Below are 27,968 nucleotides of genomic sequence, written 5' to 3'. Positions count from 1 at the left end.
CAGTGTATACCTGAGCGTCAAGGGGGGGGCTATAGCCCCTATAGCCCTCCCCTTGGATCCGCCACTGTATATATACACATTTTTTTTTTTTTTTTGGAGTTCTCCCGTTTTCTACATTCTCATGCTACAAATTACTTCTTAATCATTTACTTTCATTAACCATCCACCTCCTTTATCTTAAAGGGCATAATCGTGGAACGTAAACCTTGACAATTCATTTCAGCAACCGCATAGTCCTTCTGTTAAGTGTTATACCGCTAATACATCCACTGGGTCATTGCAAATCTGTTCTCGGTAATTTTACTACACAAATGTAGCGTTCATTTTACAGCACTCTTTATATTTACTAGCACAGAAGGCTATATTGAGACACATGTACCTGCCAATATGACAAAAAGGGAAATGCAATTGTGTCTGATCCAGAGACCGAAATATATATATATATATATATATATATATATATATATATATATATATATATATATATATATATATATATATATATATATATATATATATATATATATATATATATATATATATATAGATAGATAGATAGATAGATAGATAGATAGATAGATAGATATAGATATATAAATGAATTTAGTGTGTTGAAGATATTTCTTTTTAAGTACGACGCTGTAATTTGCTCTTCTACCTCCACCCATCTCAGCTGGCTCGGAGGATTCTGTCCTCGTATCTCATAAGAAGTTTCAACACTTTCACTGAAAAACAATGTCTCCATACATCTTTTTGGTTAAGTTAGCTTCTTATCGGTGGTGTCGCAGTCACTACAAAAGGGACTACGGACCCCAATATTCGCATTTTTCAAGCTTCCTAACATGAAAAAGTTAAGCAGATTTCATTACCAACATTAAGTTCATTGAAGTAAAGATTAACTAATTGTCAGTGATACGAACTTTCATTTGAGTATGATTATTAGTGCCAGAGATATGATTTCTATGAAACACTTTAATTCGTTTTAATCACGGCTAAAATTCCGCTTTGTGAAGGAATTCATCTGAATTCCTGCGTGGCGCACCTCGACAATATATATTGATTAAAATGAAAAGCTAAATATTAACTCTTGGTAACGAATATGCAATTCCAAAACAAAAACATTCATACTTCTCTACATCGTTCTGAAATAAATTCTGTAAAATGAAGTCATGTACTTTCTAATATTATCGCTTCATAACAATAGCAATGTTCTTACAGAAACTGTACTTTCGTCTATGAAAATCAATTACAAGGACAATATGCCGTACGTGATCTACAGAATTCATCCGATTTTGATCAAATCTGTCATGGACTTACCCTCTTTGCTTAATATGCGTGTGAAACATTTTCAAGTGAAGGCATTCGCAGAGATTTCAAGTGACTTTTTATAATGAAGAAGCAGGATTTTTGGTCAAAAAGCAGGTGTAAGTAGGATCACTAGTATACATCTTTTCTGCGTACCTTATATACCTATATTCTCAATAAATGTGAACTGGTTCGTTAATTTGTCTGTTTATTAATTATTATGTTTGTTAGAGGTTACTAATTCTGGCTACTTTTCTAAGACACAAGGGATTACATGTGCTGCTTCCTCATTTGAAGATTCATCATTCTTTGGCTCTTCTTTAATATTTAACAAACAAACAAACAAACAAACAAAAAAAAACTCATTTTGTAGTATCTTCCACTAGCCTCAGTGAAGTAAATGGCTCTAGAAGACAATGCTACATTGAAGTTATAATAACTTAAACCGTCCTTCAAACCAGGTTTGGTCAATAATAGTTATGAAAATGGTACGTCAATGGTTGTTTTCTGACCTTCTGATAAAACCTTGTTATTTCGTTTAAGACAACAAACTGTGTTTCAGTTCCTGTAGAACTTTCTTTACTTTTGATCTTACTTCAATATAACATTATTTAACTCTTGATATGAACTTGATAATTATTTTGTATGAGTAAGTTCTTCAACAGACTGAACTAAACTCATTGACCTAACAAAAGCTCTTGACGAAGGTTCAAGCTAATTCATTGAAACAGCTTTTAAAACTTCTCAAATGGTAATGACGCATGTACCATAGGACTGGGTAGAAGTTCTCAAAGGAAAATCTTTTATACACTGCAGTATCCATTTATCTGATCGTTTTGTCTTAACTTTTGCTCTCGTTTGGGAAGCTCCGATCAGATTTTTAGTTTAGTGTCCCTTGCAGCAGCGAGGCTATATGAGATGTGGACCTACAGCTTAACGTGAGATTCGAACCACTTGAGCTCCCGTCGGGAACTGAACACGGGTATCCCATGTCTTGGGAAGTTCTGAAATAAAATATGTTTTAATTTCTAGTCAATTGAGTTACAGCTCTTTCAGACATGGGATCAAGGTCGACCATCGTGTTTCAGCAAAAATCCAGCGTAAACTCCACGAAATTTTACTTGCATGTAATAATTTCTGATTGAAATGTAAATGAAATGACATTCTGCTCGACAAATCTAATGACTTAAATATTTCCTATTTTTAGATATTCATCTATCCTAAAGTGTACTTCATTTAATGTGTGGTAAAATACTGTAAGCCTACGCTTGGTAAAGTTAGCACGTTAAGGAGTCTGGTTCACCAAATCCAAACCAAACTCCTTCATGTGGTATATGCTGTGACTGCCGCTAGTTAAAAAAGACCTTTTATACCAAACAAGAGGAAAGGTAGGACAACTTGAATCTTCGAATCTCGTTCGAGTTATTAGTTATCAAATTTAGCATTTACACTTAGTCATATTACCCCCCCCCCCCCAAAAAAAAAAAGACAATTGCTATATAGAAAAAGACTTGGAAAATACTATAATCAACCTGTTATTCAATGAGGTTAAACGTTACCGTTAAATGTTAAACAAATGCAATGTGTACTTACAATAGATTTAGAAAAAGCACTGATATAAGTTTGCGCTACGTTTATTAAACATTGTATATTAGGATCTTAATACTTTACACATTTGTCCGTTCTTCACAATGAAGTGATGGTAATTCCTGACAATTGGTCTTACTGTATTCCTTTTAGCATCGAATATAGTAGTATGATGCCTCAATGTGAAGATAAGTGTATCAATGTGAAGGTAAATAAAAGAAATGAGTCAATTTTATATGCGTTATTTATACGATAATTTCTGAAGAAATAAAATATGGTTTGTTTTTAACCAACTTTCGTGTAGTGAATATCATCTATGGTCTATACTCATAACACCTCACCTTTTTATGTATGAACAGACGGGAAAGAAAATTAAAGACACATTTGAGTCGCAAACAGGCCATATGATTAGAAAACGTGTTTCCTAAGCCAGTTCAATTGAGTTATTCATTTACAAATACTTCTTAAGTAGTCACTTACACTTCTAATCTTTAGAAGTAACTAACAAAAATTGATCAAGTAAATTTTGAACCGAGAATAACTATTTTAAGACAAGCACCTTCGAGTGAAACAATCGGTTTGGAACTACAAAATACGAGGAAATAAATAAAGGGATTACAAAAAATTAACAATAAATTTTATTGTACTCTTTACTCTTTTCATACATGCAGTACAAGACCTTCAGATTAAACAAAACCTTAATTTTTCTTAAACCATTCGATTTGGATACTTATTCATATGCAGAATACTATGCAAGTGGAGTTTCCTTTCTGTAGCAAAGCTTTTACTACAGATGAGACAATTAAATGGTTTGTCTGGTGTATGAACAAACATATGTGATTTCAAATTACTTTTGTGATTAAAATTCCTGGAACAGATCGGGCAAGAGAAGGGCTTCTCCCCTGTATGGATACGCACATGCCGTTTAAGGTCGATGTTCTGATAAAAACTTTTACAACAAAACGAACACACGTGTTTCCTTGGTGGCCGTTTCAGAGGTACAGCTGTTCGACTTATTCCAGATGAACCTGACGGCGAAGCAGTGCTGGAATGAAATACAAAATAATTCAGAAAAACATTTACTTTGAATAACAGTCACTGTTTCAAGAAAGATAAAAATATGGTAACAGATAATAATGATATAAAAAAAAAGTTTGTTACTCTTCTAGTGTTATATATTTGGTTCTGTTATAAAAGACTGATCCACCCTAGCATACGATGTGAATATTGGAGTGTTTGGAAACAAGGCATAATTTTCTAATATTCGAGCGAAAAGTAGTAAGGAAGATCTTTAGTCCATTAAGATATAAGAGTGCTAAAGAATGGCGGATATTATAAAACAGTGAGCTGGATAAGCTATACAACAGCCCGAATGAGAGCAAAACGTCTTGAGTGGGAGGGTCACGTCGTCACAATGGATGCAAATAGTTGGCCTTTGAAGATGCTAGACTCTGTTGTGAATGGAAAAGGGTTACTAGGTAGATCACAAAAGTGGTGCAAGGATGTAATCTATGAGGATCTACTAAGAATTATCATATGGAACGATTGAAGTCAGGGTGAGCAAGATTATTTGCTCGTTGTTTTCCACGTAAATTATATGTAAACGTCACGTAGAAAAACAGTTGCTTATGCACATGTTAAAAAAAAACTTATAAAAAAACTAACGTCATTTGGGTTATATTCTACTTTAAGCTTTACTTTCCTTATATATTTTAACATGAAATCTTTTTTCTTCTTCTTGAAGTTGGTTATAGCCACTCCCTGACTCACTTATTTTCCCACCAATTAACACAAACACAACATAAGCACATACAATTATCTGTTGGTTCAGTTTGAAAATATTGAGTAACCTTTTGACAACAATTTATTGTGTTCAAATTTTTAAGTTTTAATAACAGATTCACCTTCACTACATTTTGAAACGTATATTAGGAAAGAAATAGGTTTACTGTTACGTGTATGTTCATATTAAACACACACACAACTGAAAACAGGAAAAACTCAACAGAACATTGAACTACTTATTTTCGATTTTTTTTTTCTTTCTTCAAGTTCCAATGACACTAAATGTATCACCTCACTAGCACAAAGGCATTTAATTTTCACAGTGAGAAATTCTTACATGGCATTGCCATCACATACAGATACCCTGAATCGCACTAATAATCATTACTGCTGTTGTCTTGTAACTTGAAGTATGCAGTGTACGAAACATGCCGGGAAAGATAGTGGGAAAAGTAGGTAGCGCTAATATGCCGATTTCTGTTTAAATTTCTTTGCTTATTTTTTTTACAACAGGCTGAAAAAGTACCTCGGAAATCACTATTCGGAATGCGTCAACAGCTTCTTCAAGCGATACAAATCACTCACCACACCTTATTTTTCATGTATTAAAAAAAAAAAAAAAAAAAAAAATAGATGCTAAATCAAATGAGTACGGACAAAGTGTCAAACTTAGGTGAAAAGTAGGTTCAGATTCGTATTTCTGGTTAAATTCTAGCCTAAAATCATGATGCCAAATGACATCATCTGGTGTGCCCCAATCCCAATTAGCCACATCCAAAGTTTAGTCATTTTCCATCAAGCCGCTCGATAAATAAAAGTGGTACTTTCTATCGTGCTTTAAACTATTTTCAATCAGCGGTTAGTGTAATGATTGAAAATTAAGTCTCCATGTCACGTCTATGTGAAAAGATAGGAAATATTCCTGTTAAATCTTTTTATAAAGACAATTTTACTATTCGAAAAAATAATTAACTTCTACTAAAGTAAGAATGAATATATATATATATATATATATATATATATATATATATATATGTGTGTGTGTGTGTGTGTGTGTGAGAGAGAGAGAGAGAGAGAGAGAGAGAGAGAGAGAGAGAGAGAGAGAGAGAGTGAAAATGCAAATGTTCTTTAAAATTTTTAATTTCATTCATAGCTGATTTTATTTCATGACGCCACCGAGGCCGCTGTTTGACCGCCATTTTGAATGCCTTCCTACACTCGGATTAGTGGAGACTTCTCAAAGGGGCGACAAATACCAAATGGTATTAAAACTTACGTAAGGATCAGTTTGCCTTTAATTTGTTCAAAATTTTTGTCTAAAAGCAAATTAATCGCTTGGGTAAAAAGAACATGTAGCTAATATTTCTTTGTTTTACTGTTATTGCTGATTGCGGACCGGACAAAGCATTAAAAATTGAAACCTACGGGACAGCTAACAAGTCTGAAGCGTAGCGAGTCTTTGTGATTACAGAAAGCCGTAAGAGGCGGCGACCGCGAAGGTGCACATTTTGTTGGTCAAGTATGAAAAAAATGAGTGTGAGTGCAGAAAGCCGTCAGAGGAGACAACAGCGAAGGCGAATGGATATCAAAAGCTAGCATTGTTGTTGCATTGTACAATCGTATCTCGTTTCACCATGGCTTCTCTGGGTTAAAACTTTTGTCGACCACAGCAAATTTGAAACGTAAAACGATGAAATGATTTTTAAACAGTCATGCGCGCAAAAAGTTTTGCTTTCATTTGTAGTCTTGGTTCGAATGTTTTACGTATTTTACGCGTTATGTAGAAAACTTTTTTTTTTTTTTTTTTTTTTTTTTTTATGTGTAGTTACCCGGTCCTACGTGTAGTCAGTCCCAGTTCCAGTCCCTGAATCCGGGACTGATGGCGCGATGATGATGATAGATATTAATACGCATGAGTTAACTGTTTACTACGACTACAAAAAGAGAGAAAATGCTGTTTAAAGAATGTAAAAACATATGTCATGATTAAATTATCATTTTTAACAAACTTGACACACTAATATATGTACAGGATCCAAAAGTGTCTCTAACTAAATTCTCATTTTACTTACAAAAATGTTACATACCTACCATTTGGTCAATTCATTCTTCAATAATATAATCAAGAATAGCTACTGGAAGAAAAAGGGTAATTATTTGGTTCGAATCTGCTCTTTAAAAACACTAATCTTTGTCTCACTTATGTATCATTAACTATTCTCAATACAATTACATTTTCGGAAAATCTTACTTCTTATCTATTAAAAAATATACATATCTATTAAAAAATATACATATCTATTAAAAAATATACTCACCTGTGTTCTCTAAAATCTACGTAGTTCCTCACATCTTCATGACAAATAATCACAATAATTAAAATTAACTTAAAGAATGCGGAAAGCACTGAACAATTCTTTTCCTTTGTGCAGCATTTACTGATAATCTTCAGTATCAGTAGGCATTACGGTATTTGCATTAATTGGACGCAAATCAAATAGTACATCTTTAACTGAGTCATTTATTGTAAGAGAATTGGAATTTTCTTTATCTTGCATACCAAATAATGTTTGAGCAAATTCTTCACGATTTAAAATGGATTGTCCGAGTTCAGTAGTCAATGGCAGTGTCAAAATTCAAAGTTAGAATAATTCCATTCTAATTAGGGTTCGGTTGCTGATTTTCCAACAAACTGCGTACGGCACACCATAGGATTATTTTGACTAAACATCAATGGCCATCCTCAAGAAATAAGACAAAATAGAGGCTTTCTACCTAAATGTATCATCATTATGAAAACCGCTGAACAAATATCATTTTCAGAAAAGTAAAGTAAATATTGCATAACGGGACACTGACTGATATCAAAGGAAATTATTAAAAATTGAAGTAGGCAGTAACTTACAGTATATTGTCTTGCATAACACATATATACTAATAGTATTTCCCTTCTTTTTCCAGGATGAAAATTCCATAATAAACATTAGGAAAGTAGATTTGGCTTTTCGTCTAGAAAAATATTGAAAGAAGAAGAAAAGCTGTTAAAATCACGTAGACCTACATCATGCAGTATAGCACGTAAAATTTTCATGGAAGTCCATTTCTTTGACTTTGCGTTTATATATATATATATATAGGATGTTTCAAAACAACACCGACGTTTGGGAGGTGATTCCTGACACCAAAATAAGACGAAAAGTATAGACCAACCTGGGTACCCAAATGCTTTCTTTCGGAGTTATAGGCTGCCGAAGACATGAAAAAATGAACTTTACAGGTCCATAGCTCCAAACTATGGCACCTACCGTAATCGGGTCAAGACTTTACTTAGGAACTAACATGTGCTCTATCCAAAAATACATGTTTCAAAATCCTAGGATACTCACGCAACAATTTGTGTACAGGCAGTTTTGTTACGGGCATAGAAACAAGTACTCACTAACTACCTCTATAAAAATTATTGCGGAAGTACTGCAGGATTCTGAAGCATGTATTTTTGGATAGAGCACATATTAGTTCCTTAGTAGAGTCTTGACCCGACTACGTTAGGCCCCTTAGTTTTGGAGCTTTCATTTTTTTCACGTTTTCGGCAGTCCATAACTCCGAAAGGAAGCATTTGTGCACCCGGGTTGGTCTATACTTTTTGTCTTATCTTGGTGTCAGGAAGTTATCTGTACATTATGATTGTGGAACCACAACTGTATGGTATCGACAACCGCTATTATGTAGTCTTCCCAGTAGAAAGCAATCTTTGGTGGTATTCAACAGAAATATTTATCACACCTGTCACAGATAAACTTAGGTCCAATGTATCTATACGACTCGTGATCTCATTCACTTCGTGCTATATAGCGCTACTATCACTTACGGAAATGTCACAATAGAACAGACATGATATTGGTCATCCTCTGAATTTGACCACAGTATCATCGAATTTGCCAGTATAACGGTAGCAATGTGCTCCCACTCAATCTGCCAGTTGTAAAAGTTGGATACATGTTGAAAATTTGGAAACAAACATAATCAATTTAGGTAAGTTTTACTGAATTTTTCGATTTTCTAGACCAACACACAGAAAATAGTATGGGATGAGTTTAAGGAGAATACATCAAATTATTTTCATAATGCTTCATTAAAATATCAGTTTGTTTTTACACAAGGATAGGAAAATATTATATTACAAATATTTACCAGCAAATAAATCATTCTGGATGAACAGAATACAAAGAATGATTACAAGAATATTTTAATAGACGTACTTCTTGCTGCCACTTTTTCTTTTTAATCCCCCCAACTCACTTGTAAATATGCTGAACTTACTGTTCTTAGTAGTAACATTTATGATAATATCTGGTAGGATACGGGATAAATTAATTACCAAGTATTGTAAGTTATACAACGCACAAGATACATTTTAAATAGTGAGAACTTGTACCTTTAAAGTATCCACCTGTTTTTAAATTTTTATATTCAAATGAAAACTAAATATGTTATTTTCTAACTTCTATTTATTAATTATTTAAGATTTTAGCAAACTTCTTTGAAAAATAGAACATTCAAACAATATAATATTAAAAGATGCGATTTCTGTCATGTATGTTAATAAATTGCTATACATTAGCAGAAAATTTTCACTGAATTACTGGCTGTTTCTGTTACAGTTCTATATACAAAGTTAATACGGATTATGGTTCGTACTTCGTAAGAAGCTTCAACATATTTCCCATATTTAATCAAGAGCACTAACACAATAAACTGTATAATTTCTTAGTAAATATCTATGCGAAAAACAGTTAGTCTTACTGAAATAATTTCGTACATTAACATATTACACAAAATGATAATGACTTTGGAAAGATTCAAGCTGATCCTCAAAGTACGAGCCACGTTTAGAAGAACCTGACTACCCACATCACTTTCAGAAATCCAGGTTTGTCAGGATAAGCGGCGTTTCTATGGAACCTTTCTTAATCTCATAAATCAAAACATTATAATAACAGACGCGAGCACTGAATGCTAAAAGGAAAAATAGAGATAATATTTTTTTGAACACGACCTACGTTCTTCTATAGCTTCAACAAAATGGAAAGTGGCTCAGCTTCGGGCGTACACTACTATGAAAGACATTTTGTCCTGACAATTTTTTCTACTAAAGAGAACAATCTGTTAAGCCTTATCATAAATATTAACTAGTCACTTCGGACTGCAAGTTCTTTGTAGCCATTATTTGACCACAAACAGACAATAGACAAAATGTACAATCATGCTAAGCCATCGAAAGAATGATTTCCTAGTAACATCTGATGCCTAGGGAAGAACGAATTTCACATATTTTATATGGATTATTATATAGAAAGAGGCACCAAATATATACAGACATTAAATAATAAAAAATTACATTTTCTGTTAAGGTTGTATGTCCTTTATGCTATAACTTCTATAATTATATATATATATATATATATATATATATATATATATATATATATATATATTACCTTCGTACATGTTTTATCCAATGTGTTTTCAAGTTACCCTTTTGACTGAAGCTTTTCTGGCATACAGAACATTTAAATGGTTTCTCTCCTGTGTGAACAAGAACATGTCTTTGAAGTTCGGCTGGTCTTCGAAAGTATTTGGAGCACGTCGCACATTTGAACTTCTTACCTTGCTCTCTAAAATCCTTACTACCTGCCTTTTTTATTAACATTTCAGACGCACTTGAAGAGGCATCATAACTGCAAAAGAAAACACGGAAAAATCGAGTATCGACTGAACATTCTCCGGATAACAATCGGAGCTCAAACAGAAGTAAAAATTTCATGTAAGATTTGGCAAGGCTGTGTTCTTTTAATAATTCTCATGAAATAAATGTTTAGAATTGGTAGAAATATATAATCTCCATATACCAGTGCACATTTACTAGAAATGATACTACGATCGTCAACATTAAATTAATTCAACATCTTTTAGTCAGATTGCTACCAAGTTTATAAAACTTGCTCCACTATAGACTACTGATTCTCTCGATCACATGTTCTCATGATTACCATATCGAACCAGCATATAAGTCGTGCTTTTATTTCTCACGAATGGGTTGCAAAAATGGTATGTTAAATGTGGTTGAGACCGGTCAATTGGCAAATACAATTATAATATACATTTTCTCTTTTTCAAAACTTTTCTCTGCTCAGCCTTAATTATGTTGTAAGTGTGTGTGAGAGAGAGAGAGAGTATATTATATATATATGTATATGTACGTATGTAAAAACCCTCCCTATTGTTACTCTAGTGCAAAGACGACTCGCATCTTTGTGCGTTCCGTTTAGGAAGCGCTCGCAAGTAAAATTAAAAGAAAAAGTACCATTATTATGTCCATTATACACAAGGGAGAATCCCAACAAATCCCATTTTCACTAACTCAAGTAGATTAAGATTATTAGATCCTCGTACCTCAGTTACGCTGGATCAACACTGATTCACATCATGTTTTTTTTAGACAGGTTGTATGTCACTTAGTGGCAACGTATGTTTTCAGTTGGTTGCGCCTGGTGTAGTGGTTATACGTACATCTTTCATGCATGTAGTTCCAATATCGATTCCCAGTGGAATTGCCTTGAATGCGAATCAAAATTAAGGATTTAAAGAAATGCTATAATTAATTACTAGGGCAACCCAAAAGCATATAAAGCATAACAGCAATTTACACATATGGTTGGTACCTTCAACATGGTTGTGATTGTCTAAGGGTCCAGAAGAAACTAATTTTAAAAGCATAATAAAGCATAATTTTGGAAAATAAAGCATAATTTAAAATATATAGCACAATTGTTGGAAAATTATGTTTAACTGCAAGTTTAACTTAATGTATTAATATTTTTAAAACCAATATTTACAGTGCAAAATCTTTGAGAACATAATGCAACAATGAAAAACTTATTTTTATTTCTGTATATTTTTCGGTATAATCCTTTGAAGTGCAGAAAAGAAAAAAGGAATAGAAGAAAATTTTCCGTCAACAATGAATAAACAATAGTTTTGTTCTAAGTGTAACTGCGCAGTTGTGTATGATAATTCGAAATGTACAAAAAGTGCACAAGAACTCCCACATGAGTACCTCTTGAACTTTAGCACTTTTGGTGGTATCTTTTACTTTCCCTTTCTGCATACAGTATATGCACCTCTAAGGCACACACAAGTGATAAAAAAAAACTAATTCAAGTACAGCATCTCTCTTTACAAGTGCATTAATTAGAAAGTTCATTAAATATGAAAGAAACTGGTTGCATAACAGATTAATAAATAGATCAAGATATTTAGAATATTTAATGTATACTAAATATTATACATTATAATAGGATTTATGTTAAACAATGATTGAAATTAACAATAAAGCATAATGTGGGTTGCTATATTAATTACCTACACCTGCCAGATTTTTAACAATTATTTAAATTAGGATTACAGGTTGTTTCCTGACTTCTTAGTATTCATACTAACTTAAATCAACTACAAAAATGTTTATAGGTATTTATTTAGCGTAACTTGTAGCGTTTCAGCAAGTAAAACGTTTTTATTTTTTTCTTTCATTTTAATTTCCCTTTTAATACTTTACTCAAATTTACCGTGCAAACACCCGAAAACCTATCTTCAAATAGCGGCACTAATCATGTAGTACAGCGATCTTGTATTACATTCCTCATTTACCAAAACTTGTCATGGTAGGCAGCATGTAATAATATACCAAAATTATCTTTCTACAAGTAATATTAGTGTGTAGACACACATTCTCTACTACATCTCGTGCAAAAGGCTCAGACGAAAATAAGAGGTTTCTATAGGAAATCCGGATGTTCTTTCGCCCTTGAACCTGACTTATGTAGTGTGAAGGGATCAACACATTTCTGCTTTACACTCGTTCGAGAGCTTTAATGTCTCTACAAACACGAGTTCTACTGCCAAAATTTGCAAGGGTTATATGTTGTGACTCGGGAAGAATTGCATCATTATTTTTTTTTTCAAATACTAGTTGTTTATCAATGCTTTTCTTCCACATACCATTTACCTACATCACACAGCTAAACGACTTGTACATATTCCAAAATACTTAAAGGAAAGTATAAATGTATATGTTATTTGCGGGATTGCCAGCTCATCGTTTATTTATATCGGTAGCGTCATCAATTAGTGTTACAGTTTATTATTAAGAATTGGAGTTAACACATTGAGATGTTTGTCTTTTATAAATAGAATACATAAAGAGTTCCATCCTGGCTAAGTGGTTAGATTACACAGCTTTGGCACGGAAGATCACGGTTCGACTCCTGGAAAAATCTCAAGTTACTCTGGTTAAAGTCGAGTCCATATAACCTCGACGTTAAACACCAATCTCTGAACCAACCAACCCAAAAATTGCCTCTCTTACATGAATAAATATCTGAGTTCGCCACTTGCACCCTATGATTTAAATCTTCTGATTTACATGCTAATTACTTACAACACGTTAGGAATTCTTTATTCTTTTCTCCCGTCCACCTATGACAATAGATATAGATATGATTATCAGTTCGAGGAAAAATAAACCATTTATACCGTTTCATCCCTACCAGCCTTTAGTTCTTGACTCACAAACAGATTGAACCTGCTACTGGGTTTTGACTACCATGCAGTGAGAACGAGTTGTTTGTTATTTGTCTCTTCACACTTTGCAACAAGAATTCGATCGTCATTTGTTATAAGCTTCTTGCAAGTTTTCTAGGAGGAAAAGGCTTTAACCGTATTACAGCAAAGAAAACTGGTCCCAAGTTCTCGCCTTTGGTGCGAGAGGTTCCGGGCTCGATTCCCGGTGGGAGCACTCGGTTGAAAGAGTGTAAAAAAAACTTTCGGGCCAACTATCCTGAATGAGGTTTTCCTCATTCACAACAGGCAAATGCCGGGATGCAACCTAACATACAGGTCTGAGCCTACTTTCTTCCTTCGCCGAGGGACGTCATCCTTCAAACGTTACGGGCTAACATGGCCATAGATGCCACAAGCCCAGAAATCTAAATCCTAATCCTACAGCAACGAGGGACACCCATAGCTCAATAAATCCGTGTGGATTAGATTAATATGAAAAATAATTGGGGCCTTTCTATCCAACAATATACGTAAGAAACAAAACAATCACTTTCAGTGGAGAACTTCTTTCAACTTTCGACTCACTGATTTAGCAAAACAACAGTAACAGATGTTTGCAAAGATTTGTAAGAAATGAAGAAAATTGGGTGTACCACCAAATGTTCAAATCTTCGCATACTGAAGTAAATTTACCATTAAGAGCATGGAAATAATATTGCTTCTTCGCTAAAGTTCCAAGATAGACAGGTGATCAACTTAGAGAATAATACTGAATATCTTATGGGAAAATGCAGGTTCCCCAAAATAATATTAGTGATCAACTTAGAGAATAATAATGAATATCTTATGGGAAAATGCAGGTTCCCCAAAATAATATTAAGTTGTGAAGAAGTTGACAAGTTTTATTGTACTGAGATTTACTCAGTAAAACTTGGTGCTCCATTTTCTCTTTATAAATAGTTAATAAGCCAAAAGTTTGTAGTGGACAACATCGTATCTGTTTTCTCGGGCTTATATTGTTTCCTCATACATTCTCATTCTACTTATTCCTTCATAATTGTTCACTTTCATTAATCAGATCTTCCTTAGCGTATAGGGTATAATCGGAGATGGTAAGTTTTTATTATTTAATAAACCAAGAGAACAATATAATTTCTCATATTACATTTACTCTTTCATTGGTCATTCCACACAAAAAACGCGTCGAGTCCTAACATCTGTTAATTTAGATATTACTTCTTGTTTTATGTAAATAAAACGAGGTCCTTTTGAACTTTTGGAATAATTAAAGGGAAATATTAGATAAATGCGGAATAGTGTTCCAGCTCTAGGAGAGGATGCGAAACCTTATTATGCAATCGAGAAACAAAATTACTATACAGAAGACGCATATGGACGGGAAAAGCTTAAATGTTATAAATAATTACACTCCAAACAAAAGCATATTAAATCGATAGAAATGAAAGTATGCAATTCCTTTGGAAACAATACAGTGATATCACTATAAGAGGTACGAGTGGAATTTAACCTGTCTAACCTACTTCTATAGTCACTTATTTTATTTATTATTTTAATTTTTTTATCATCTATGGTATTATATACTTGACAACTGCCTCTAATACGTTTGGTTTTGTGCTACTATAAATTAGAAAATACTTCGTTTCATTATGTTCTTAATTACTGTTCAACATGTAAATTATTTAATATATTGTTTTATGGCTCACGATTCGCCCTAGGATTTTAGGTATTGTCTATGAGAGAGTACCTTTAAAACAAATCCCACAAAAAACCTTATGTACACACTGACTTATGTTGAAGGCTCAAAGAAAAGCGCCATGTTTATATATAATTAATTTCAAATTCAAGCTATGATTCATCAAGTAAGTGTTTAATCTATGTCCTATGTTTAAGAGTATTGATAAATTGTATCTTAAATATAATTATCAATAATAGAAATAAGTAGTCTTTTCTAATGTTTTTAAAAATTTTACTTTGTTTAAAAGACCGAAGTTTAACAATATCTGACGTTACTTCATAAACCTAGTTCCGTACGTAAAAGTTAGTCCCCCCCCCCCCAAAAAAAAGTAAGCTGAAAAAATATTTACACTCTATTTTTGGCTCTTCATATTCCCGAACAAATAAGATTTTGAAGAAAGGAAGAAGAAGCCATTTTAATTCTATATTACTGAGAAAGTCTATGTAAAAAGGGCACATACAAGAAAACTATCTTCTGAGTAAACACAAGAAAGTGGTAATATTGTATGCTTTCAATAAAATAACTGTTACTGAGTTGGCAACTAACTGCATAGAAGATATGTCCTTTGCAAAACATAATTTCCCAATAAAACTGTATCGCACTTGTATATTAACGAATAATACATACAAATGTGCAGTATAGTTATGTACCCTTTCTATGCAGAATACTTTTGTAGTACAGAAAAGATGATTGAAAGCCATATTAAGGATTCAGAAACTATCCGTACTTCCCAAATGTACTGAAACTGAAACATATAGAGATCTTGAAATCATATGTTCGATAAAGTTAATATCGTCCTGCTGAGAGAAAATGATACGAACTTTTAAAATAATTCATTTTTAATTGATTCACTTTGGGGTAAGGATACCTTCTAGTTCTTACAGTACGAAAATCTCCCAATTTCCTCAATAGGTTACCAATAAGCAAACACATCAGATTGTCTAGAGTAAGTTCTAGAAAACAGCCTCACACCATTGTGTAAATTTGATAACATTATTTCATTAAAAAGGAACGTTTATTTCTGAGGCAGTTTTTTTTTCTTTTTCTTTTTTTTCAGAGGAACTTTAAAAAACTCCTACTCATGTAAAAGCTCTGTGTTCATAACTTCAAAAGCTGATGGGTTTTCCTTATACACTATTGCAGTTACATAAGGCTTTGGATTACCAATCACCTTTTGTAATACTTTCTTTCTATTCAGGCTTTGGATTACCAATCACCTTTTGTAATATTTTCTTTCTATTCAGACCAAAGTTTCTCTCGCACTGGGAGAAACTATGCCCTCCGACCGGAAAAAGTTCAAGCACATCGTCGGCGGCAATTCAAAACCTGCTATGTGCATTTTGCAGGAGAAGCGAAAAACAGTATCCTGGTTAGCTTTTTGGCTTTATAAAAGTGATGTTATAAGTAATATTTGATGCTGCACGTAACTGGTACCTTCTCAAGTTACTTGAGAAGGTACCAGTTACGTGCAGCATCAAATATTACTTATAACATCACTTTTATAAAGCCAAAAAGCTAACCAGGATACTGTTTTTCGCTTCTCCTGCAAAATGCACATAGCAGGTTTTGAATTGCCGCCGACGACATCCTTTTTATAAACTTTTGCAAATCAAAGAGTAAACTTAATCAAAAATTTCTATTTTGACCACCTGTGGCATCAGAAAGCAAAACAATCGTGCAAATGTCAGGAAACTTCTGAAGTTGCATTTTCAGACAGTCACGCAAATAAATAAAGTTTGGATTTTGTAAACCATCACGTTCAGTATAAGTCTCGAGTAGTTATTACATACATGTATATTAAAGCAATAAGGCCAAAATATTTTTTTTTTTTTATAAACTTGGTTATTTACACATAGTTTGGGAATGGAGTAGTTTTCAGAATAATCAAATTCTGCTGTTTGATGTGTTTCGTGTCCATGCGCGTCTCAGCGTGTTCCACTACACTGAAGAACAACGCAATGCAGAATCGGCTGCTTCAATTTGGAAATCAGACTCATGAAACACATTTCGTTATTACACGATCTCTGCATATGACATGTCGACTTCAAAAAGGTGTACCACGGTCTTTTTTTTTTTTTTTTTAATATATATTGACATAAAACTGGCACCACTTAACTTTTCAATGCAGAAAAATACGAATACGCAATCTGCATAAAAAGGACACATACGCTTATGTATCCTTTCTGCGTAGATCGCCTAAATTATTTTAACCTAAAGTTTATCACAAGCCAATGGAAGTATTTCTACTTCTCCTACGATATACGTTTCGTCAAGGATACATGCATAATATTATATTATATATATATATCTTTTCTTTTTATTGAAATATTTGAGTTAAATACTGCAATATGCACAATTCTTGATCTTATGACGTTTCAAATGAATCTTCAACTCAGTGTGTCATTCAAAATAAGCAAGTTGAGGAAAGTGTTTGTAGCACCACCAACATATATATTTGTACTCGCTTCTTTCCCATTTACTTGAGCACCAGCAATAAGTAACAACACATAAATGGTACAGAAAATAATTATAAACTTAGAAACTTCATGTTAATTTATGTTCTTCATATAGCGTGGTAATCAAATCGAAATGTTAACTTGATTGAGGGAAAAGTACGATTCTGATAGTTATATCTGGTATTTACAAAACGCCTATTAGCATTTTAAGCACATTTCATCCCAATAACTCTGACTTCAAAACTGCTCTTACATATTTTTAGCTATAAAAATGACCAAATACTACCTATAAGTATGCTTCAAGCTATTTTGTATCTACTAGCCCTGTTGTATTTTTAAAATGTTATTTTGATTCTTTATTATTTATACAAATTCAGAAACAAAGCTTCACAGTCTAACGCCACGGGAAGGGGGAGTTTAATATTTAACCACAGATTCATTATTGCATAGCTCTCCTCGTAACTTCAATTCATTTGTAATCCTATTAGATTATGCTAAGATAAAAATAATATTCTTTTATGAACTGAGAAACAATGGGATGTACCATGTACCATGGGAACTGAGAAACCATGCAACACCAAAAAGAAAATACCAAACTAAAAAGACAGCATAGAAGATACAAAATACCCATTTCTGAAAAAAAAAAAAAAAAAAAAATGAATCGTGGTTTTCTCTCTATTATGCAATAGAAATTAAAGGTTATTCGTTATAAATCATCACATTTGCCTTATTTACTGATCTTTATTTAGAAAGTGAGTCGATATTATCGACCCAACATAAAGCAATCCAGTGTCCCTTCAAAATCTGCTAGCAGGCAAAACCGTACTGAATAATGTGTTCACATCATTGTAACACTGCCCCTTTTCAACATCCTTTGTGCAAGTGTCATTACAAAACTCCTAGCACAATGTGGGCTGCTTTTATAACTATCACTTCAATTTTTTACGTTATTAGAGAAATGTATTTTTTGAGTCAAGGAACACAAAAGTTAATTAGAGCACAAATAAAATGATCTACATTGGCTTCTACCCTGTGCTGAGCCAGTCTGGACAGAGCACAAATAAAATGATCTACATTGGCTTCTACCCTGTGCCGAGCCAGTCTGGACTCTTATCTTCTAACGATCGTATTTTATATTACCGTCTCATCTCTTTTTAGGCTACTTACAGGTCTCTTTCCTCACACTTCCCGACTAGGATACTACACATCTCATGTGTATTCCCATGAGAAAAGTGTCTTATTTATCTTAGGCGTTTCAATTTATTCTTAAACGGATAAGACATTCGGAGACCTGGAGTTCTGCATTATGTAACTCTATTACCACCTTTCAAACTATTTGGTATAATCAATCCTAGACAATCGATCAAACTTTCCTCTCAATTAAATAAGAAAAAAGTATTATTGTGGTTTTACACCTTTATGCAATTCTTAAATTAACAGAAGAACAAACTACACAATATACAACAAAAAAATCACATTTTAGGCTTCATAAAAATATATTGTTCAATATATAAATACAAAACGAAGTGTTCAATATGTTTGAGACTTACCACTGTCTGCTAATTATTAAGGAACACAATAAGCGAACACATTAAGGAACACAATAAGCTCAAATAAGCCATGAAGAGCATTTCAAAGATATAAACCGCTACAAATTTAAACTGACATTTATATCTTTGTGATTTTAAAAACTGTCAAAAACGGCTAATTGAAACACACATCTCTTCTCAATGAAAACGGTCAAATAAAATTATACATAAATTGAAAAAAAAAAAACTTACTCTTTTGTATAGGTAAGTTTTACTCCTGATTATGTTTATCACATTTTTAAATAGTTGTTTCCGCTTTGCACCGGATAATTTCTATATCCTGCGGCTTCGTATTATCCAAATAATATTCTCTGCGAGGTAAGTACGGTGAATCCCTTGGTCCTTATACAATGAAACTTCTAGCAGATTTTAAAGCAACAACTGTAATCACACTTGCCAATAATAATTTACAAATAATATATTTAAGATCTTGCATTATGCGATGAATGAATGTGGGTATTTTTTATATTCATACACGTTTTAACTTCACTGAAACTCACATATCTAATTGTTCATCTCTTGGTATTTTTATTCGTTAAAGCACTATGAGAAAGTACTTAAAATATCGCACATTTTCTTTGTTTATCTATCAATGCACTACTGACTCGCACATATACACTGCCGGAAAACGAAATTCGAACAGGAGTTACGAAAAGCGCCTGAAAATTGCATAGAAGATATATATATTAACATTATTTATGGCGATTATAAAAAGTTGTATAGACATAAATCACATGATGTGTGCGCGGCGCCACTAAGTTAATTGCCGTCTAACCACTGTGATCAGTAAAAAATGTGCATACTTATAGCCGGAGAGGTATTTGTTGTTATTTTGCGGGATGTAATCATGCCTGTTTCACCTGAGTGTCCAGCCAAAATGTGCTAGTGAGGTAATACTCGTATAGAACTAATATTCAAATTATATATGTTTAATAGGCAACCTGCAACGGTAGGATGCCCATATCTCGGAGAGACTGTTTCATTCCAACTATAAGAACAAGCGCTCTTTTGTTGAAATAGACTTGAATACCATTCCCGAACGAAAGAACAACGCGTTCGATTACCATTCTGAAGTAAACATTCTAACTATGGTATTCGGAATACAATGAGTGGTCTATCACAGGAAGCTAAGCCAACACCATACGCAACACCTGCAGTAGGCAGTATGTCGATGACGAATACAGCTAAGCAAAAGACTTCCCTTGGCTTCTTCCTAAATGATGTTTAAATAAAAACTGTTTTCGTTCGTGAACACCAACACAATAATTTCATTTTGACCTCTAAGGAACTCTAACACAATACAATTGAAAATACATGTGAATGGCAAACATCCTACTAGATTCCTGGATATTAGGTTAACTTCCAATAGACGATCTACTACAATTCGAATATAAGATCCCTCGTACGACAATGGCTTGACTATCTGTAGCTGATGTCCTCCAACACACTACCATCCTACCAATGTGCCGATTTCCTCTCGATTCAGTACTACGTTTACATGGATCCTGGTTTTTCTCTAGAAGTACCCTTCCAAGGCTACTTACTGCTGATTACTGCACATTGTGGAGGCATCTCGACCCATTCTTAGCAACATCTTACATCAGGAAAACTAACCCTCTTGAAGACTTCCCGCATCACCTAATGCTCATATTTACTCCGTCGCCTTTGAAGTAATCTTCATTCTTAGTACACACTATTACAACCTTTCACAGTGTTACGAACACTTATAAATAGCTCTACATATATATATGCATAAATCGAGTTCTGTATATACGCGCTGTTGCACTGCATGCGCATCCTGTGTGTTATGAACTTACTGTTTCAATGATACATCTCAAATAATCAAATATTTCGCCTAATCTTCATTCACTTATTGGTGTTGGGATTCAATTTCAGTTTTTCCTTTCCTTCTTTTTTTATACCAAGTGAATTATGCGGTGCGAATTTAACTTTTCTTCTGATTCGAAACTTCTGGTACAAATTGTGCAATAAAAGGGTTTACGATGTACTTGAAGATGCATCTTCAAATTTCCTTTGATACTAAAAGCTCTTGAACAAACAGGACATGAGAATGGTTTCTCACCGGTGTGGACTCGATGGTGTCTTCGCAGGTCCTTCGGGAGATAAAAGGCCTTGGAGCACAAAGCACACGCGTATTTCTTTTTATAGAATGTAGACTTTCTCTTGGATCCATCTGATACAGAGTCCATGCGACAAGAGCTGTAAGGAAAAATAATGATCTACTTTTAATTATTCACTAGTCGCAGTAGCTCTTACATTACATACGAATTAGGAGAGTTTCGTACCCACACACAAATGAACATACGGAAATTTTCATATATCCCATGTCACTCGAATAGCTTGAAGCATACAAAAGCTATGGTAACTAATTCAGTAATAAATATAGAAGTAACTCTTTATTACTGGCGACTTGCAAACGACTATTACTGGAAATACTTCTTTTGTGCCTCTCGACTTCTTTGCACCACTGAAGGCACAAAATCGTAACGAAAAAACTTCCTAAATTCATTGATTTGGAAAATAAATGGGTCATCTGATAAGGCGTTTCTTTTTCTTTCAAATACTTTACTTACAAGGATCATTCCAGAAGTAATGCTCCACATTTTTTATCTGTATCAGTTTTGTATTCTACACGTTACAGTGTATTGATACATGCTTCAATGTATCAAATTAATTTTTAACATAATTTTCATTCTTTTCTACGCTTTCGTGCCACCTTGAAACTAGGGTGTACGCCAGTACGGTAAAATTTTGGACTGACGTGTATGAGCTATTATTTAGCAGCCGCCACTAGAGTCATCTTCTGCAAACTTGGTCCCACAAATGAAATCCCTGAGTTCTCGAAAAAGAGATGGTAGTCCGATCGAAATAGTACAGCCACGTTCATCTCCCGTCACGATTCTTGAAAGAAATTCCTCTCCAACGTGTTCATATCATGCCAAGAATTCGATACATATTGCTCTTCGTCTTTCTTCGTGTTCAGTTGCCAGCTTTCTTGGCCCTCATCTTGCACGTATTTTTTTTTTAAATCACAATTGATTCAATATTCTGCATATACTTGTTTCATCGTGAAGCGACATATCTTTAAATGTTACGCGCCTATTAGTCACAATCGTGTCACTAACGCGGTTCATGTCAGCCGTTCGTGAAGTCCGTAGTCTGTTGCTAAGTGCCAATTGTGAATGTTGGCATGTCCATTTTCGCCAAATGATCTGCGTACCCAATAGCCAACGGAACTACGGTTAACATCATCACCTCCATACACCTTTTTCACTCTTTTATGAAATGTTTCCCACAGTTTCGTTTTCGCAAATCCGAAATTCAATCGCAGTATGTTGTTTCTGACGAACATCAAACGAAGAAGCCACTTTGAAAGACTGATAGAAGGGTGCTATGTGAGTTGGCGTAAAGGATCCTTCTACGAGTTGCATAAATAGCAAACATGTAGAATAAAAGAATGATATAGAAAAAATGTGAGGCATTACTTTTGGAGTGACATCATAATTAGGTCAAACAAAACCAAAAAATATCAAGAAGAAAACACATTAAGATGCTGGATGCTTCTTTAATTTTTAATACTCATATCACAAATAATATCAGAAATTTACAGAATGTATACCTACCTACTAAGTATGTAGAATTGAGGAATAACAATCAACAGGAATTTTCACTATTCATGGGTTCATGCAAGACTTTTCAGAAGCTGAATACTGAAACATTGAGCTCTACTGTTTCAATGAATATTACTCTTCTCTTCCCTAGAATTGCAGATAACTTTTATTTGATAATTACAGCTCAGAAACATATGAGTTTTCCCTTGTATTATCATATAAAAAGATACATTATATCTGATGAACCAACTGAGTCATCTTTTAATGGCCATTAAGGAAAAATTGAAACAATTATTGAAAGTTTAACAGAAATATTTTCAGCTTAAAGAACAAAATTTACTTAATTCTCTCCATTCTAGCTTATTTCAATTTCTGACTTTTTCCCCTAAAGATCCGGCGTGTTTCAAAAATCAATGCGAAAGGGAAAATATGAAAAGAATAAATTTAGGCTTTGTCTTGGTGATAAACATCGCAGCAATATTATTATAATTCTTTTTACTTGTGGACCAAGTCTTCATGTATGCAATAAAACTTCCTACTCCGTAAAAACTTTTATACCTAATCTATAAATTAGAATTAATATTTTCATACAGCCCAAAATTTTTCTTTAACAGTAGTAACCTGTTCAAGAAAGATACTGTTCTACTGCATGCTTTCATTATGCAAAAATAATACTGACTCCGAAGAGCTTTTATGGAAGAAAAGAAAGAATACACAAGTGATAGAATATAAAACTAAATGAAAAACATGAATTAATTACGACAAAACACTTGTATTAACTTGTCGCTAATGCACGCTTGAGTTTTCTTGAAATTCACAATGTTCTTTAACTTTTTGTTACTAATGACGACAAAACAATTATTATCAGTATGTAACAACTACTACAGAGAATCCAGAAAAAATCAATTTGGACTTTCAGATGCAGAACCCAAATATATGATGGAAAGTCGTACAAATGACGCTAGTGCGAAACAATTAGAGAGAACTGACAAGACCAAAAAACATCTTCATTCCTTTCTCCCTTCCTAATTTATTATGCTCTTTTCCTTGTGTCTCAATTCAAAATTTTCGGTGAAAAAATTGCAGGGCAACAAATTAAAATGAACCACTGTAATAACAACTAATGAATCTGGACCAAAAGTCAGGCATCAAGTGTAAATTACAGAGTATGTTCAATGTAAGCTCCATCAGTGTTAATACGTAACGAGACCGTTAACGGAGACGTTCCCTGTTGCTTATTTTTGAAGGTTGTGCTTTGGACTTCAGGAACGTCTTCTCCCCCGGATACGGGACTTCCAATCCATTCCTTTGCCGGACTTGTCGCGATTCTATGGAACATAGCAGAGCTTACAGCCCGAGCTTGTTGGTCTAGTGGGTAATGCGCATGGCTTTGATGTAAGAGATCTTTGGTTCAATTCTCGATGAGAACGCATCGAATGCATTATAGGTTCAGATGGTACTTTAAACTTCACATTTCGACCTTAGTAGTCTTGCTCCTGACAATGGGCATATAAATAAACCAAGCATTTAATCAAAATATGGACATCACAGTACGTTTTGAACATACAATATTCGTAAATTAGTAGACATTGATGCGAGATTTTTGGATACCAATTTATTGATTTCATTTTTTTTTTTTTTTAATACTTCTTACTGTTTTTCGCTCCTTCATACTTTCAACTGCTCCTTATTAGTTTCTTTATTTTTAAATTGCCTAACCAAACATTCACTGCATCAAAATTTTATACACTCCTCATTCTTCCTACGCTATTAATGAGAACATTGATTTTTATTATTACTGTTGTTCTCAAAGTTATTCTGAAAAACTCATATTATTTAATTATATTTTCCATATTTTAAATTATATTAAAACTCCGAATTATTTAATTATATTTTCCAACATAGCATCAAAATAACTGACAGTAAATAGTCGTTACTTCGCAGAACTTATGACACTGGAGTCAATTCTAATACGTTAATTCCCATTTAACTGTCTAAATAAATTGTACAAGTAGATTGTTTCTTTAGGTATTCTGTTCCATTTCTAGCCATCTGTTTCTCTTTTCTCTATAGTAGGTGGATTACACGATGTGTGTTGAGCTTTTCTTCTGATTGGAAACTTCTTCCACAAACTGTGCAATTAAAAGGTTTTGTATGAACTCGCATATGCAACTTTAAATTTCCTTTGGTGGTAAAAGCTCTGCAACACATACGGCATGAGAACGGTTTTTCCCCGGTGTGGACTCGAATGTGTCTCCGCATATCCGCCGGCGAATAAAAGGTCTTGATGCATACGCTACAAGAATACTTCTTTGTACGGGATGTAGGCATTCTTTTGGATTTACCTGATACAGAATCCATGCGACAAGAGCTGGAAGAAAGAAAATAATCACGTGCTTTCAATTGTCCAACATTGCTAATAGCTGTTATATTTGATATATCTGAGGACCTTTCAATCCAAAATCTAGACAGTTAAATCATAGGCAAGATTAGTTGAAAAATAAATAAATAAAAATAAGTCACATAGCAAACTCGACATTTGTCATGTTTCATATACCCAGCACAATATATCAAAAGACAAGAAAGTCACGCTGCGGTAAGAACAGCACACTTCTTTATGGTAATTATTCTTATATGACAAATGGGGAAACGCATCGGAACATTCTCCTTTTAATTTTGATTGATTGAAGTTTAATGCCCTTTACAGCACCAGTGTTATACGGAAGAGTTTATTAAGATGCTGTAAAGAAGCCCATCCAAGACAAACCCAGAGTACTTCGGTGCCCATCCAAGACAAACCCCTTGGGATCAAAACCGCGACCACACACACACACACACACAGTCTGCATATTAGAAATACGGTAATCAAGAAGGAATTCTCTCAATTATTTTGGCTTCCTTAATTTATGAGAGCCTGTATTTAAAAAATCGTGCACAAAAATCTAAAGAGAAATACAAAAATGCTGCGAGTGTAACTTTAAGAATAACCTAAAAACCTGTTCATTTTAAGAAGATATTGTATGTATCCTCACAGGTTCATTACTTAATACGATACTGATGTTCAAAATATTAGTAACAGGTTTATCATTTAGGGTGATAGCCGACCAATAATCAGACCATCGTGAATACAGGCTGCTGTGTTGACAATTAGCATTTTCAAACATTTTAACATGATATAACATAGAGAAGATGACATACAGTTTTAATAGGATTTCTATTATTACTAAATTTTTCTCACTTAGAACTGTTCATGGATTTAACTGTTTACACGAAACAATAAAAGTAAACTTACGGTTTCTCTAGAGAGGGGACAGATTTATCTAACTGGTAGCCCTTATAAACGAATTGTTTATATGCATATATTTATTCAATTCGCATAACCAAGATATTTGGCGTTCGGAGGTTCAGTCTAGAATACGTAGGTTTAAAATACATTATGCTGGTGCTACTTGTTTACAGCAGTCCAAGAACACTTTTCCTTATATACAGGGAGTCCATAAAGTCCTGCAAGAAACTAAAACTCCAAAACTTCGAAACCGTTACGTTTAAGTGTATAAATTTTTGGGGTTGAAGAAGAGGAGTTTAAAGTTTTGTTTTGGCCACAAAGCTCGATGACGTTTGCACTGGTAATCACGTGACTTAAGATGGCGTGCATTAAAGAAAAGGCACAATGTGTTTTGTGGTTTGCGGAATTACAATCTTGCGTTTCAATGCGGAGAAAGTTCCAAACAACGTATGGGAAAACACCCCCAACAGAAACAAGTATCAAGAGGTGGTACGAGAAGTTCAAAGAAAAGGGAAGTGTGTCAGATTTACCACGCAGTGGAAGGCCAGAAACGAGTGACGATGTTTTTCACACGTTGCAGGACAGCGTAGCCAGGGGTTCAATGAAGTCGATTAAACGTAGGTCCTTGGACTTGGGAATACCGAAGTCAACGTTACACAAGATCGTACGCAAGAATTTGAAGATCCGGCCCTATAAGTTAAAATTTATGCACGAGCTGATAGAGGAAGACTGTTACATGAGAATGGAATTATGTGAGTCAATTCTTACCCGCTTACAAGAAGATGGTGATCTTCTGTCTCGATTTCTGTTTTCAGATGAAGCCACATTTCATGTGTCGGGAAAAGTGAACAGGCACAACGGCCGAATTTGGGGGGTGGAAAATCCACGTGAATTCGAGGAGCACAAGTGGGGTAGTTCCAAAGTCAATGTGTGGTGTGCTGTTTCAATGGACTACATTATCGGCCCTTTTTTGTTCGAGGAAGAGACGGTAAATGGTAACAATTATCTGAACATGCTACAGACATTCCTTTTGCCAGAACTTACTAGGTTAGGCATCCTTAATGAGGTCCACATGAAACAGGATGGGGCACCGCCGCACTATGTCCTTCAAGTTCGACAGTTTCTTGACGAAGAATTTAAGGAGAGAGAGATTGGCCGAAGAGGACCCACACCTTGGCCTGCAAGATCACCAGATTTGTCGCCTTGTGATTACTGGCTGTGGGGACACGTGAAGACCAAGGTGTATTCACAGAAGCCAAGAACAAAATAACTGATGTGATTTTGAACATTACAGACGAGCACCGCCAACACGCAATTCTTGGTCCCCCCCCCCCCCAAAAAAAAATGCAAGAGTGTTTGAACGTGAATGGTGCACAATTGGAGGTTTGGCGATGAACCTTAACTAGCTGAAACAAAACTTTGAACCTTTCTGTAAGTACACCAAAAAGTATTTGTTAATACATTACGTAGGTTTCCAAGTTATCGTTTTACTTTCCTGCAGGACTTTATGGACACACTATAGTATACTGTAGTAGTTTTTAAATATTTATTAAAATTGCATATGTTAATTAAACAATATTAAATCACAGTTTAGTTCTGGCCGAAGTGAACATTCAGTTGAAAAAAAAAAGTGTTAAAAGAAGTTTAATACTACTGAATACTTTAAAAATAAGAAGAGTGAGAAACATGTTTGTATCAAGATTTCAAGAGAAGTATTTTGGAAAAACTAGTCCCAAACACTAATGGGCGGCGTAGCATCAATGAGTAGAATAGATTGGCCGAAGAGCCGGTTAACAGAATACGGTAAACACAAAATGACATGGATTATGGAAGAAATGTAGAGATTTTGAAGATAAAGACAAGAAAAACTGAACACAGGATAAAACTAAGAAAGGAGAAAGATGTTTGGGGAGACCAACAATGAATTACGACCGACAACGCTAAGGAACGATA

At 34.1% G+C, this 27,968-nt stretch overlaps 1 protein-coding gene across 48 annotated transcripts in view; it reads right to left on the bottom strand.

The window, feature by feature from the left end:
* The window catches only part of LOC145680652 (uncharacterized), a 407,115-nt gene that overhangs the window by 301,340 nt on the left and 77,807 nt on the right, over positions 1 to 27,968 (bottom strand). Inside the window, exon 4 of one of the 48 annotated variants that reach the window (XM_081751381.1) lies at positions 3,515 to 3,937. The exons of 44 other annotated variants lie outside the window; for them this stretch is intronic. In XM_081751381.1, the coding sequence (XP_081607507.1) occupies positions 3,601 to 3,937 (337 nt within the window). In that variant the 3' untranslated portion in view covers positions 3,515 to 3,600. Of the gene's footprint in view, positions 1 to 3,514; positions 3,938 to 5,285; positions 10,416 to 18,973; positions 21,318 to 22,665; positions 25,101 to 27,968 lie in introns of those variants that run through there. 3 more of the 48 variants (XM_081751413.1, XM_081751404.1, XM_081751403.1) reach the window with 3 other exon arrangements.

This window comes from Thermobia domestica, chromosome 3, assembly GCF_964235325.1.
Source record: "Thermobia domestica chromosome 3, izTheDome1.hap1.1, whole genome shotgun sequence".
NCBI classification, from domain to species: domain Eukaryota; kingdom Metazoa; phylum Arthropoda; class Insecta; order Zygentoma; family Lepismatidae; genus Thermobia; species Thermobia domestica.
Note: the sequence above shows the minus strand (reverse complement) of the source record. Positions and strands in the feature narration are given on the sequence as shown.